The sequence below is a fragment of the Mustelus asterias genome, chromosome 6, assembly GCF_964213995.1.
Source record: "Mustelus asterias chromosome 6, sMusAst1.hap1.1, whole genome shotgun sequence".
Taxonomy (NCBI): Eukaryota; Metazoa; Chordata; class Chondrichthyes; order Carcharhiniformes; family Triakidae; genus Mustelus; species Mustelus asterias.
In genome coordinates this window covers 78,025,507-78,039,053 of record NC_135806.1, presented here as the reverse complement: position 1 = coordinate 78,039,053, position 13,547 = coordinate 78,025,507, and the positions used below count along the sequence as shown (strand labels likewise).

At 40.3% G+C, this 13,547-nt stretch overlaps 1 protein-coding gene across 4 annotated transcripts in view; it reads left to right on the top strand.

Annotated features, from left to right (window-relative positions):
• sncaip (synuclein, alpha interacting protein) overlaps window positions 1–13,547 on the top strand; it is a 145,026-nt gene that overhangs the window by 78,615 nt on the left and 52,864 nt on the right. For all 4 annotated transcript variants that reach the window (XM_078214598.1, XM_078214601.1, XM_078214599.1 and 1 more), the window contains one exon: window positions 5,747–6,624. In XM_078214598.1, the coding sequence (XP_078070724.1) occupies window positions 5,747–6,624 (878 nt within the window). The remainder of the gene's footprint in view (window positions 1–5,746; window positions 6,625–13,547) is intronic.

Sequence of the window (13,547 nt, the reverse complement as noted above, 5' to 3'; positions counted from 1 at the left end):
TTATAGGTATATCAGTTTTAATTTCATGGCTCTTCAGTGTATGACAGTAATGCTCACCAAAAAAGTCTGTCAAACATTATACCAGCAATTGCATATAGCAGCAGTTCGCATTTTTGCGAGCATGGCCACTTTAAGTAGAGGAAATTATTTTGCTTCTCATTCTTCCTTCAAAAACATTTGCATTCATCAAATCTCATTTCCCGTCTATCTTTACTTTGAAATTATGTCTTTTATTCCCCACATTCAGTTAATTAATGTCTATCAAAAAGATTTGCAGCATTGGCGTCAACCACTGTGGAATACCACTGAATAGCTCCCTCCAGTCTGAAAAACAACTGTTTATCACTACTTTCTGCTTTCTGTCTCAGAGCCAATTTTGTAGATAAACTGCCACTGACCCTTGAATGCCAGAAGATTCGATCTCGCTAACGAGGTCTATTATGTGGCATTTTATCGAACCTCTTTTTAAAGTTCACACACACATCAACCACAGTATCCTCATCAATCTTCCCCATGACTTCACTGAAGACTCAATCAAGTTTGTCAGATATGATTTGCCTTTTACAAATCTGCTAGATTTCATTTCTTTCAAATGCCAATTAATTATGTACCAGATTATTGTCTTCAAAAGTTTCCCCACACCGACATTGGGATATCAGACCTACAGATACCAGATTTAACCCTCCATTCACAAAAGGGAGCTCTAGTAGAACTGGGAAATGAAGGCCAATTTTGAATTGGTGTCCCATTAGAAAATGCCAGCACAACTCGTGATATTGCCAGTAGAATTTTGTACATGACTGGAAATTTGCAACCCTCCAATTCTTTGGCACCATTCCTGTATCTAAGAAGGTATGAAACATTGTATTGAGAGCCATTGCTATTTCTTCTCTTGCTTCCCTCAGCAACCAGACCCCATCTGGACTGGGTGACCTTTCTACTTTGAGAGCTGCTGACTTTATAAATACCTTCTTTATCTATTTATTTATTTTTCCAATTTTCTACTCTCTCTCCTCTTTTACAGTTATATTGGCAGCATCCTCTTCCTTTATGAAGATAGATGCAAAGTCCTTATTATCCTAACTATTATTATCCCCATGACCAACACCATCTAGAAGGAAGGGCAGCAGATACCTAAGAACACCACCACCTGGAGGTTCCCTCCAAGTCACTCACTATCCTGACATGAAATATATCGCTGTTCCTTCAATGTCACTGGGTTAAAATCCTTGAATTCCCTGCCTAACAGCACTGTGGGTATACCTACACCTCAGGGACTGCAGCAGTTCAAGAAGGCAGCTCACCATCTCCTTCTGAAGAGCAGCTAGGGATGGGCAATAAATGCTGACCTAGCCAGCGATGCCCACATCCAGTAAATGAAAAAAAACCTGTCCTCTGTCTCAACCAGAAGATTTTCTTAATGATCTTTAGTTGCCCTCCCTTTTGACTATTATTCCTTTTACTGTATATGTTTATTAAAGATGCTATCTTTTCTAATGCACTCACTTAGCTTGGCTTAATAATTGTGCTACTAAAATATATTTCCATCTTTTCTGGTTGGATGATACTAAAATCACCAGGAAGGTCACTCAACTGTAACCAGTAATATCTGTGTAAGTAGCTTTTCTAACTCATTATTGACTAGGCTGTGGTGCATCACCTTAAAATAAATGAGGGAAAATGCAAAATATTGTATTAATGAAGAAATTTATTTTGCTAGTTAAGTTTGCCAGCAGGATTACCTTAACTCACTTGTAGAACCTCTTAGAGTGGATTTTTCTGCCCTTCCCACCAGTAGGATCTTCCAATGGTGCAGCCGGTAATCAACAGAAATAGAACATAGAACAGTACAGCACAGAACAGGCCCTTCGGCCCACGATGTTGTGCCGAGCTTTATCTGAAACCAAGATCAAGCTATCCCACTCCCTATCATCCTGGTGTGCTCCATGTGCCTATCCAATAACCGCTTAAATGTTCCTAAAGTGTCTGACTCCACTATCACTGCAGGCAGTCCATTCCACACCCCAACCACTCTCTGCGTAAAGAACCTACCTCTGATATCCTTCCTATATCTCCCACCATGAACCCTATAGTTATGCCCCCTTGTAATAGCTCCATCCATCAATGGCCATTGACTTATAAAGCTGGTGGGACCAGAAGATCCCACCAGCAACCAATGGCAAGCCACCTTCATCATCGGAAAACCCGCTGTGGGTAGGCTGGAAAATCCCAGCTTTAGTTGCAAAACTCTGTGTCGTTGAAACTTCTGGTAGGACATCATCATGCACATTCTCAATGATCAACATTATCCACATTGCATGGCATTTTGGAAGACATTTAGAGCTTATGTGAAGATATATTGGGGATTAGATACTTGAGTGGCCTTTTCTCGTGATAAAACAAAGTGGTTTAATGGTTATTTTAATTCATGTACTTAAAGACATTTGTGCAATGACACACCTGCCCAATGCAAAATATTTTAACGTATTATTGGTGTTCTTTTCTACAATACTTTGGCTAGCTGACAATGGTTAATCAATTAAAATAGAAGAATTATTGAAAGCTAGTCTTTTCATTGGTTTTAGTTACATATAAAGAAGTTAGATATAAAATTGCATGTAAAATGTAGACCAGTAATGGACAACCTAGGTTGCAGTGGACCACAGGATTGAAATCAAGCCTGTTCATTAATTATGATCCCTCCTTTAACCTGGTGTTGTTAGACTTCTTACTGTGTTTACCCCAGTCCAACGCCGGCATCTCCACATCATGAGTCTAGAAACACAGCCCATTGGAGGTGATTGGAAAAGGGGACCCTTGAAGGAGACACACCCTCATTCCCATCCAAGTTCCAACCTGTCAGGCTTCCCACCTATCACTACCCTCCACCTCTTGGCCACGAAAATTACAACTGGGTGGGAAGTGGCCCTTGAGTGGTTATTAATTGGCCACTTAAAGGCCTCAATTGGCACAAAGGTGGGCGGGCAGCCCGAGGACTTGCCCACTGTCTCCTAAATCATGGTTAGATTGAGGTGGGCAAGTGGGCAGTGGGAAAAGCACTCTCAGTATTTTATGCCTCCCCCCCAACAACTTGCAAACCCACCCATGAAGGACCATTAAATCCTGCCCCTAGTGTTATGCAGAAACTGAGATAGAGTCCTCTTGAGGTGGAAAGGAAAGGGATCTTTTAGATGTTTTGATGTTTTCAGTTATTGTTTATATGCTCAGTTAAGAATAGTAGAATATGGAAGCAAAGTGATGTAGCCAATTTACCCGGTTAACTTTGTCATATTGGTCCTATTTCTTGACTATGACTAACCACTTTTCTTATAAAATACCATCTTAATAAATAAAACCTGTCGCACTTATTAATCTGGGAAATATTAGTAGCAGTAGCAACAGTGTATGCCATCTACAAGATGCATGGTAGGAACTCACCAATGTTCCCTGGACAGCACCTTCCAAACCTTTGACCACTATCATCTAGAAGGGCAAGAGCAGCAGACACATGGGAACACTACCACCTGGAATTCACCTCCATGTCACTCACCATCCCGAGTACCTACACCGCATGAACTGTAGCAATTCAAGACGACAGACAGTTCACCGCCACCTTCTCAAGGGCAATTAAGAATGGTCAATAAATCCTGGCCTAGCCATCAAAGCCTTTGCAGTCGCTGGGTCAAAATCCTGGAATTCCCTCCCTAATGGCATTGTGGGTCAAACCAGACTGCGGCATTTCAAGAAGGCAGCTCACCACCACCACTTTAAGGGTAACTAGGACTGAGCAATACATTTTGGCTAGCCAGAGATGCCCATGTCCCACGGCTGAATGAATAAATAAATAAGTTTTCAAAAACCAGTTTTGTACTGGACCATTGTTTCTTAACTATTTTACTACAGAAGACGTTTCAAAGATTTTCTTTGAACAGTTTGTATATGGTAGGGTAAAGAACAATGCTAGCATAATAGAAAGTTCAAAATGTTGGCAGCTTTTAAAGGTCTAGACCTGCCTTTGCAACGGATTGTTTTCATAAACCCTGGACAGGATTTGTCTGCATCAAGGTCTTTAATGGTTCCTGTCATTAGAAAACAGCTGGGAAACATCTGGCATCCATTTTTCAATATCACTTGGAAAGAATTTCACAAGTAAATAAAACCAACATAAAAGCACAGCCCTATGAACCATAGTTCTTGTGCACTGTGGATCTAAAAAACACAATGGATTCCTTGTATAAAGTTACTAAGTTACTCGTCTGTTAGTAAGCTATAACTTTTTCAATGCATTTGGTAAGCTGCAAGTTATTTTTCCATTATAAAAGAAATGATGCATAGTTTATGAGGTATATTAAAGTACACATTTAGACAATTTATTGTCCATAACCTGATAAATTTTGTTCAATAGGCAAGTGCCCACTGATACATTATGACTGTATTTAGATTTGGCTTTAAGTTGAAAACTGCTGATAAAAAGTTTAAAAAGTCAGTTCATTCATTCATCCAATACAAAATTGAGATACAATACTGCATTATGTATTTTTAAGTAGATAAATTTGCCAAATCAATTGGGACTTAGAATTATGGTTATTGCTCTCATAGAATCCTACTTTGCAGGAGGTGGCCATTCAGCCCATCGAGTCTGCACCAACCACAATCCCACCCAGACCCCATCCCCATAACCCCATACATTTACCCTAGCTAGTCCCCCTGACACTAAGGGACAATTTAGCATGGCCAATCCATCTAACCCGCACATCTTTGGACTGTGGGAGGAAACCGGAGCACCAGGAGGAAACCCACACAGACACGGGAAAAACGTGCAAACTCCACACAGACAGTGACCCAAGCTGGGAATCAAACCCTGGTCTCTGGCGCTGTGAGGCAGCAGTGCTAACCACTGCCACCGTGCCGTCTCTTGTTCATATAGGAGAAATCTGTTGAAATATTTTGTTCGCCACTAATTTGTTCATGCTACATCCATTAAAATGCATGCAAAAAGTTATATTTTAGACACAAACTATTTTTTTCAAATGTTAATTATATCAACAAAACTTGTATAATTTTAGCATAAGTCTAGGAAACCATTTTGTGGTAAACATACTCCACATAAGTTCAGAAATAGTGTGCTTATTTATTAATCGTTAACCACACCATTACCTCAGCAATGGGTTGCAAGAGCAGAACTACTATATAAAAAATCATCGATCCACACAAAGACTAGGTTGGACCTTTTCTTTTACAGCTCACAGAGTGACACCAAAAACCTATCTATTATATCTATGTTTTACTCCAATATTTTATTTGATTTCCTGTTTCTTTTATATGCTTTAATGTAGTTTCAATTGGAATTCATTTCCGAAGATCATATTTTTTATCCAGTTGAGACCCAAATGTTTAACAAATGAGATGATCCTGTTATAAACGTAACAAAGACTTTTGATTCACTTAGAAATATAATTTTTGGTGAGATTGCTCAGGATACTACCAGCCTGATGAGCCAGCAAGCATTATGTGGCTTCCTAAGTATTTCACACATGTAATATATTAAGTATTTCATATATGTAAATTGAAACTTTTGGTTTATATTGGCAGAGGTTTAAGGGCTGAATTATCTTTTTTAGTGTTGTTAAAGGCAGTGGCTCTTGTAAGCGAAACATTGGGGGAGCTTAATCTTTGTGAAAATGGATTATTCCAAAAAACATTTCTGAACTCTTTTGCTTACTAATGATTTTGATCACATGTTAAGTTTCTAGTTCAAACTGGCCTTCTGGAGGTACATCATCATCAATTACCAGTGGAATAAAAGCCAAAGGCACCACAGATGTGTACAGCAAATTCAGACCTGTGAAAAGAGTTTCACCTCTAAAGCACCAACCAGAAAACACTGAAAGTGATAGAGATATTGAACAGCATGAACTCAAAGATGACTACAAAAAGCAAGATGATGCTGAAAATCCAAGTGATCGTAATACTTTGTGTCACAACAATGGACAGTGTTTTAAGATCAAAGACACTGGCAGCAGCACTTTGCTTGGTGAACTTGAGCACTATGATTTGGATATGGATGAAATTTTGGATGTGCCTTATATTAAATTAAACCACTTTCCTTCTCAGAGATGTAGCCCTTTAACAAAAGTTGCCTCAGAGAATCAGTCAGGCATGGAAATGAGCGATGATGGCAGCAGGATCTGTTCAACAGTGAAGCATGGGAACTCGCCAACCAACTTGACACAGTTTTGTATTCTGTCACCAGTAAATAGCTTGGAGTTAAAAAAAGCTAAAGCAGTTGTCACAAACCATCATAGACATGTACCTGGCAGCTTAGAGAACTCCCAATCAACAGATGGCTGTGATACAATACAGAATGCTGAAGTGGAGGGTAAAAATTTGACCAGCAGAACTTCAAGTTTGTTTGTTAATTCACATGGACAGAAGGTTGGTGGTACTGTGCCAAACTCTCGACCAAGGACATTGTCTCTGCAAAACCCAAAAGAAAGCAAGCTAGAAGAAGGAAACAGCAATAAAAATGGGATTAGTATGGGACGACCTGGAGAGACCAGTGATGAAGCAAAAAACATTAAAAGCATTTTAAATATAGTCAAAGAAGGACAGATTTCTTTGCTGGTAAGTGAACTATCGCAATTGTTTATAAATGTTTTAAAAATGGAGATTAGGAAAAAAGGAAAATGGTTGGGTACTTTTTCTTTGTACTTCAGAGTCAAATTTTTGTTCATTTACTCTGGGTTTTTTTTTAACAGTAATTTATGACTTCTATTCCAATGAGATTCCAAAGGAATTTCAGTACTGCTGTAGAATAAAACTATATTGCTAAAAGCTATTTCATCTTTAATTTTAAAAAAGCTAACAGATTGCCTAGCAATTATACATGGAAATGCTGCACCATTGTGCGCTTCACTAAATCCAGTTGAGAAAGCAGCATTTTTGGTGGTCAGTGAAGCTTTACAATAGTTACAAAAGTTAGCTGAAGCTTGTGTATGTTGTGAACCTTTTTTTAAAAATTGTAAATGAAAATTGGCCTTTTAGGGAGAGGATTCCATTTCTTCAGAATACTGTGTTACTTTCAGAAGATAACACTTGACATTAAAGCCATAAGAGTTTAAGGCATCATTGTGGTTTACTCACCCACAATTATTTCAAATAATTGTATGGTAGCACGGTAGCACAGTGGTTAGCACTGCTGCTTAACAGCTCCAGGGACCTGGGTTTGATTTCCGGCTTGGGTCACTGTCTGTGTGGAGTTTGCACATTCTCCTCGTGTCTGAGTGGGTTTCCTCCGGGTGCTCCGGTTTCCTCCCACAGTCCAAAGATGTGCGGGTTAGGTTGATTGGCTATGCTAAAATTCCCTCTTAGTGTCCTGAGATGCGTAGGTTAGAGGGATTAGTGGGTAAAATATGTAGGGATATGGGGGTAGGGCCTGGGGTGGGATTGTGGTCGGTGCAGACTCGATGGGCCGAATGGCCTCTTTCTGTACTGTAGGGTTTCTCTGATTTCTATGAAATTAATTTTCAGTTATGAATCTGACTAAACTGATGAGAACACTGCAGGACCTCTGTGTTTTTCGGCACTCACAAGAATTGAAATTTGTGCATGAATTACAAAGTTTTAGTATGCAGATACAGCAAGTGATGAGGAAGACAAATTGAGTATTGCCATTTATTGCAAGGGGAATGGAATATAAAAATGGGGAATTTTTACAGCATTTGTACAGGGCCTTGGTTAGACTACATCTGGAATGCTGTGTAGGGTTTTGGACTCCTCTTCAAAAATAATATAATTACATTCGAAGCAGTTCAGAGAAGGTTCACTCGACTGATTCTTGAGATCAAATTCTTATGAAAAAATGTTGAACAGGTTGGACCTATATCTATTGGAGTTGAGAGGAATGGGAGGTAATCTAATTAAAAAGATCCTGATGGACTTTAACAGGGTAGATGCTGGGAAGATTATTTCTCTTGTGGGGCAGACGAGAACTATGGGACAAAATAAGATAGAGATGTGGATTTTCTTTTCCTCTGGAGGGTTGTTACTCTGGAATTCTGTTCCCTAGAAAGCGGTGGAGGTTGGGTCATTGAATTTATGAGTTAGGTAGATTTTTGACAGACAAAGGAGTCAATGGTCATTGGGGGCAAATAGGAAAGTGGAGTTGAGGCTGCAACCAAATAAGTATGATCTTATCAAATGGCAGAGAAAGCCTGAAGGGCTAAAGGGCCTACTCCTGTCCCTAGGAGTAGAAAATATTGAACTATGGCAGTGTCATAGTTAGTTAACCTTTGTCCAATGATCTGTCAGTTCCAGCCATGCAATCAAGCAGCATGTTAATCTGCTTCCAAATAAATAGATTTTGAATTGATATGTAGTACACAGCTGAAATAAGTTAATGAGTTGGATATGGTGTTCTGCTTTGTTTTAGATAGTAATTGTTCAATAGATTCTGTGGCAGCATGTAATTGCATATTGAATCCTGTCATATCAACATTAATTTCAAAATATGCACTTATCAAAATTGATTAACTATTTACCTTGGTGATAATGTTTTTAAAGTTTCAACAGTGATTGAAATACAGTTTCCTTGACATTTGATGGATATGTCTGATTGCTCCAGTGAGATAGTTCCTTAAATATTCAGTAAAATGTTAGTAATGAGTCAACTATACAGTGGTGAGAAATGGAATTAGACCTCTCTTACCCACCCCCCCTCCTCCCCATCCCATATCTGGGTCTCGCAGGGTGGAGGGGGCCATGGGGGTGAGCAGCAAGGGCAGGAGGTGGCTGTCGGTGGCCACCCCCTGTCCCATTAAAGGCTTTGAATTGAAGCAAATCAAGAAAATTGACCATGAACCTTCCCATCCAGAAGTTACTTTTTAAAAATTCATTCGTGGCACATGGGCGTTGCTGGCTGAGGGTGGTTGTGAGTTAATCACATTGCTGTGGCTCTGGGGACGCATGTAGGACAGACCAGGTAAGAAAAGCAGATTTCCTTCCTTAAAGGAAGGAAAACCCGACACTTCCAGAAGAGGTAAGAAGGCGTTGGGTATTGGCCCACACATCAACCTAATTTTCAGGCCCTCCCATTTTCTTCCTTGACTCCTGGGGGATAGAAGATTTCACCAAATGTATTTCCACATGTAGCTCACTTAAGCTCAAATTGCCACAATTCCTGGACAAAACTGAACTCTTTTATTTTCTCTCAAACTTACTTTCAGGTTAATTCAGAAGTAAAGTTTATTCACACATTCAAACCTGGGGAATGGTTGCAACTTCATATACACGCACACAATGAGAAGAGAGAAAAGAGGAGTTTTTGCACCTATGAGTAAATTAAAAGAAAAAGCACTATAGAAAGATATGGTTATCATTTCACTGGATTGCCAGAGTGCAGAAAATAAAAGTCCAGTGAGGGTTCTTTCACGGAGGAGCAACAGTTTAGCTAGCTGAAAGAGGACTTTGCAGAATTCCTTTAAAGTTGATGGTGATACAGCAAAATTAGGTTGGCATCCGGAGACTCAGTCTGTTCAGCGGGCAATGGAAGGAATGTAGTCTTGATGCAGGCTGTTGGTCAGCCTGGAGTCCTGCTTTACTGTTGCAGGCTTGAGTTTAAATAGCAGACTCAGTTGTGAGTCTGGAACATTAAAACTTTGCAAAGGCCAGTCATGTGATGTGGCCCATTAATTAGACAGTTGCAGGCTAACGAGCAGTTTTTGTGCCTCTGGTCAAAATCCATTGTTTATCGTGGGAGATAGATGGTGACTTTGAACACCTCTGCAGGTTTAATAAGGTTCAATGCCTCTCCCTTTGTTATCGAAACAAGTTGTCTGCTGGCCCCTGATCTCTTTGATTGTAATGTATCCTCATAATGAGATTCCACAAGAATGAGAGTTGAACTTTTATCCTGTCAATGCTGTTAGAAATTTATGGAAACTCTGGCCAACTTGTGAATCATGTTGCAGCCATCATTTGGTTCAGCAAGGTCCACTTTTTAAATAAATAAACTTGGGTAAAGCCAGGATATTGTATTTTTCCATGATTCATTTTGGTCCCAAAATGAAGACTCAGCACTCAACAACCTGACTTGTGAACAGGAAGTTGTTTTGAACTTCCTCATTTTTAACTTGTGTCACCAATATTTGAACCTTTTACAATTTTGAACAATTTGCTGGGTTTCATTTTGCTAATCCTTTTCATAATCTTGACTGTTCAAGTCATTCAGAACTCTTTTTACAAAGAAAACAAGCCCAATTTCTTTAACCTTTCTTGATTTGATTCTGTTGCCACAATGATTCTGGTTTCATGTCTTTGTGCTCCCTTGAAAGCAAGAGTACACTTTTAGTTAGGTAACCAGATCTGCACGATCTGCTCCAGATGGAGGCCTGACTGATGATTTGTATGGAAACAATGTTATCTCTTAACTTGTTTTACATCAGTAGACTTACATTTCTTATCAGCATTGCCTTTTCCACTCCAGGCAACCATTAGCCTAAAGGTTGCAAATGTTTAGCTGCGATGCATCTAAGATCTCTTATCAATCAACAGAAGGCTCAACAAAAATTACCAGGGAAATAATAGTTATAGAACAGGAATCAAAAAAAGGTTAAAAATAAAGTAGGAGGAACTGCCATTAAGAATGAGTTAAACTATCTACAGCAATGCATACAATATCTGCAATAAAATAGGAGAATCCAAGACAATGATACATTGTGATGAAGCAGATACAGTAAAGATTACTGAGATATGGCCACAGAAAAGTTAAACCTGGGAACTAAATATTGCAGGACATGCAACTTCAGAAAAGAAAAATAGAAATGATTTAATGGAAATAATAACAGAAGAAATAAGTGACACAGCTATTAGTAAGACTAAAATAGATAGCATGTGAAGAAAAAAAATGATAAAAATCAATCCTACTAATAGGAGTGGAGTATAAAACACCTAATAGTGAAAGAATGGTAGAGCAAGAAATGTGCATCCAAATTAGGAAAATAAGTTTTAAAAAAAACACAAGATAATTTTAGGGGAATTTCAAACAGCCTGGAATTCATTATCCAGCAGGGCTGTGTAAATGGAATAAGGCTATGGTGCACTTATAATTTGTATAGGACTCTATTCCAACTCAATATGTAAGAATTCCTTCAAGGAAGGATTTGCTGCTGGATCTAGTAATGGGAATTGAAAAGTAGGTGAATATCTAGGCTGTAGTGACCAGTATGATTTAAGATAATGTAATGGATTTGCCTGGTAACAGCAGGACCCAGAATTAATAAAGGGAGTGATAATGTGTAATCTACCCAGCATCGGGGGAGAATATGTCTGGTGACAGCTATAATGTGGAGGTGCCAGCGTTGGACTGGGGTAAACACAGTAAGAAGTCTCACAACACCAGGTTAAAGTCCAACAGGTTTATTTGATAGCAAAAGCCACTAGCTTTCAGAGCGCTGCTCCTTCGTCAGGTGAGTGGGAGTTCTGTTCACAAACAGGGCATACAAAGACACAAACTCAAGTTACAAAATCATTTGGTTGAAATGCGAGTCTTTACAGGTAATCAAGTCTCAAAGGTACAGACAATGTGAATGGAGGGAGCGTTAAGCACAGATTAAAGAGATGTGTATTGTCTCCAGACAGGACAGTTAGTGAGATTTTGCAAGTCCGGGGGGGGGGGGGGGGGGGGGGGGTGGGGGTCTTGCAAATTATGATGCGATTAGGCAAGAATTAGGGGGCATAAGTTGGGAACAGAAACTGTCAGAGAAAGGAACTAATGAAAAGTGGAACTTTTTCAAGGAACAAATACTGGATGTCCTTGATAGGTATGTTCCTGTCAGGCAGTGAGGAAATGGCCGAGTGAGGGAACCATGGTTCACAAAAGAGGTGGAATGTCTTGTGAAAAGGAAGAGGGAAGCTTATGTAGGGATGAGGAAACAAGGTTCAGATGGCTCGATTGAGGGTTACAAGTTAGCAAGGAATGAGCTGAAAAAGGGGCTTAGGAGAGCTAGGAGGGGACATGAGAAGTCCTTGGCGGGTCGGATCAAGGAAAACCCCAAGGCTTTTTACTCTTATGTGAGGAATAAAAGAATGACCAGGGTGAGGTTAGGGCCGGTCAAGGACAGTAGTGGGAACTTGTGTATGGAGTCAGTAGAGATAGGCGAGGTGATGAATGAATACTTTTCTTCAGTGTTCACCAAGGAGAGGGGCCATGTTTTTGAGGAAGAGAAGGTGTTACAGGCTAATAGGCTGGAGGAAATAGATGTTCGGAGGGAGGATGTCTTGGCAGTTTTGAATAAACTGAAGGTCGATAAGTCCCCTGGGCCTGATGAAATGTATCCTAGGATTCTGTGGGAGGCAAGGGATGAGATTGCAGAGCCTTTGGCGTTGATCTTTGGGTCCTCGCTGTCCACGGGGATGGTGCCAGAGGACTGGAGAATGGCGAATGTTGTTCCTCTGTTTAAGAAAGGGAATAGAAATGACCCTGGTAATTATAGACCGGTTAGTCTTACTTCGGTGGTTGGTAAATTGATGGAAAGGGTCCTTAGGGATGGGATTTACGACCATTTAGAAAGATGCGGATTAATCCGAGATAGTCAGCACGGATTCGTGAAGGGCAAGTCGTGCCTCACAAATTTGATAGAATTTTTTGAGGAGGTAACTAAGTGTGTTGATGAAGGTAGGGCAGTTGATGTCATATACATGGATTTTAGTAAGGCGTTTGATAAGGTCCCCCATGGTCGGCTTATGATGAAAGTGAGGAGGTGTGGGATAGAGGGAAAGTTGGCCGATTGGATAGGTAACTGGCTGTCTGACCGAAGACAGAGGGTGGTGGTCGATGGAAAATTTTCGGATTGGAGGCAGGTTGCTAGCGGTGTGCCGCAGGGATCAGTGCTTGGTCCTCTGCTCTTTGTGATTTTTATTAATGACTTAGAGGAGGGGGCTGAAGGGTGGATCAGTAAATTTGCTGATGACACCAAGATTGGTGGAGTAGTGGATGAGGTGGAGGGCTGTTGTAGGCTGCAAAGAGACATAGATAGGATGCAAAGCTGGGCTGAAAAATGGCAAATGGAGTTTAACCCTGATAAATGTGAGGTGATTCATTTTGGTAGGACTAATTTAAATGTGGATTACAGGGTCAAAGGTAGGGTTCTGAAGACTGTGGAGGAACAGAGAGATCTTGGGGTCCATATCCACAGATCTCTAAAGGTTGCCAGTCAAGTGGATAGAGCTGTGAAGAAGGCCTATAGTGTGTTAGCTTTTATTAACAGGGGGTTGGAGTTTAAGAGCCGTGGGGTTATGCTGCAACTGTACAGGACCTTGGTGAGACCACATTTGGAATATTGTGTGCAGTTCTGGTCACCTCACTATAAGAAGGATGTGGAAGCGCTGGAAAGAGTGCAGAGGAGATTTACCAGGATGCTGCCTGGTTTGGAGGGTAGGTCATATGAGGAAAGGTTGAAGGAGCTAGGGCTGTTCTCTCTGGAGCGGAGGAGGCTGAGGGGAGACTTGATAGAGGTGTATAAAATGATGAAGGGGATAGATAGAGTGAA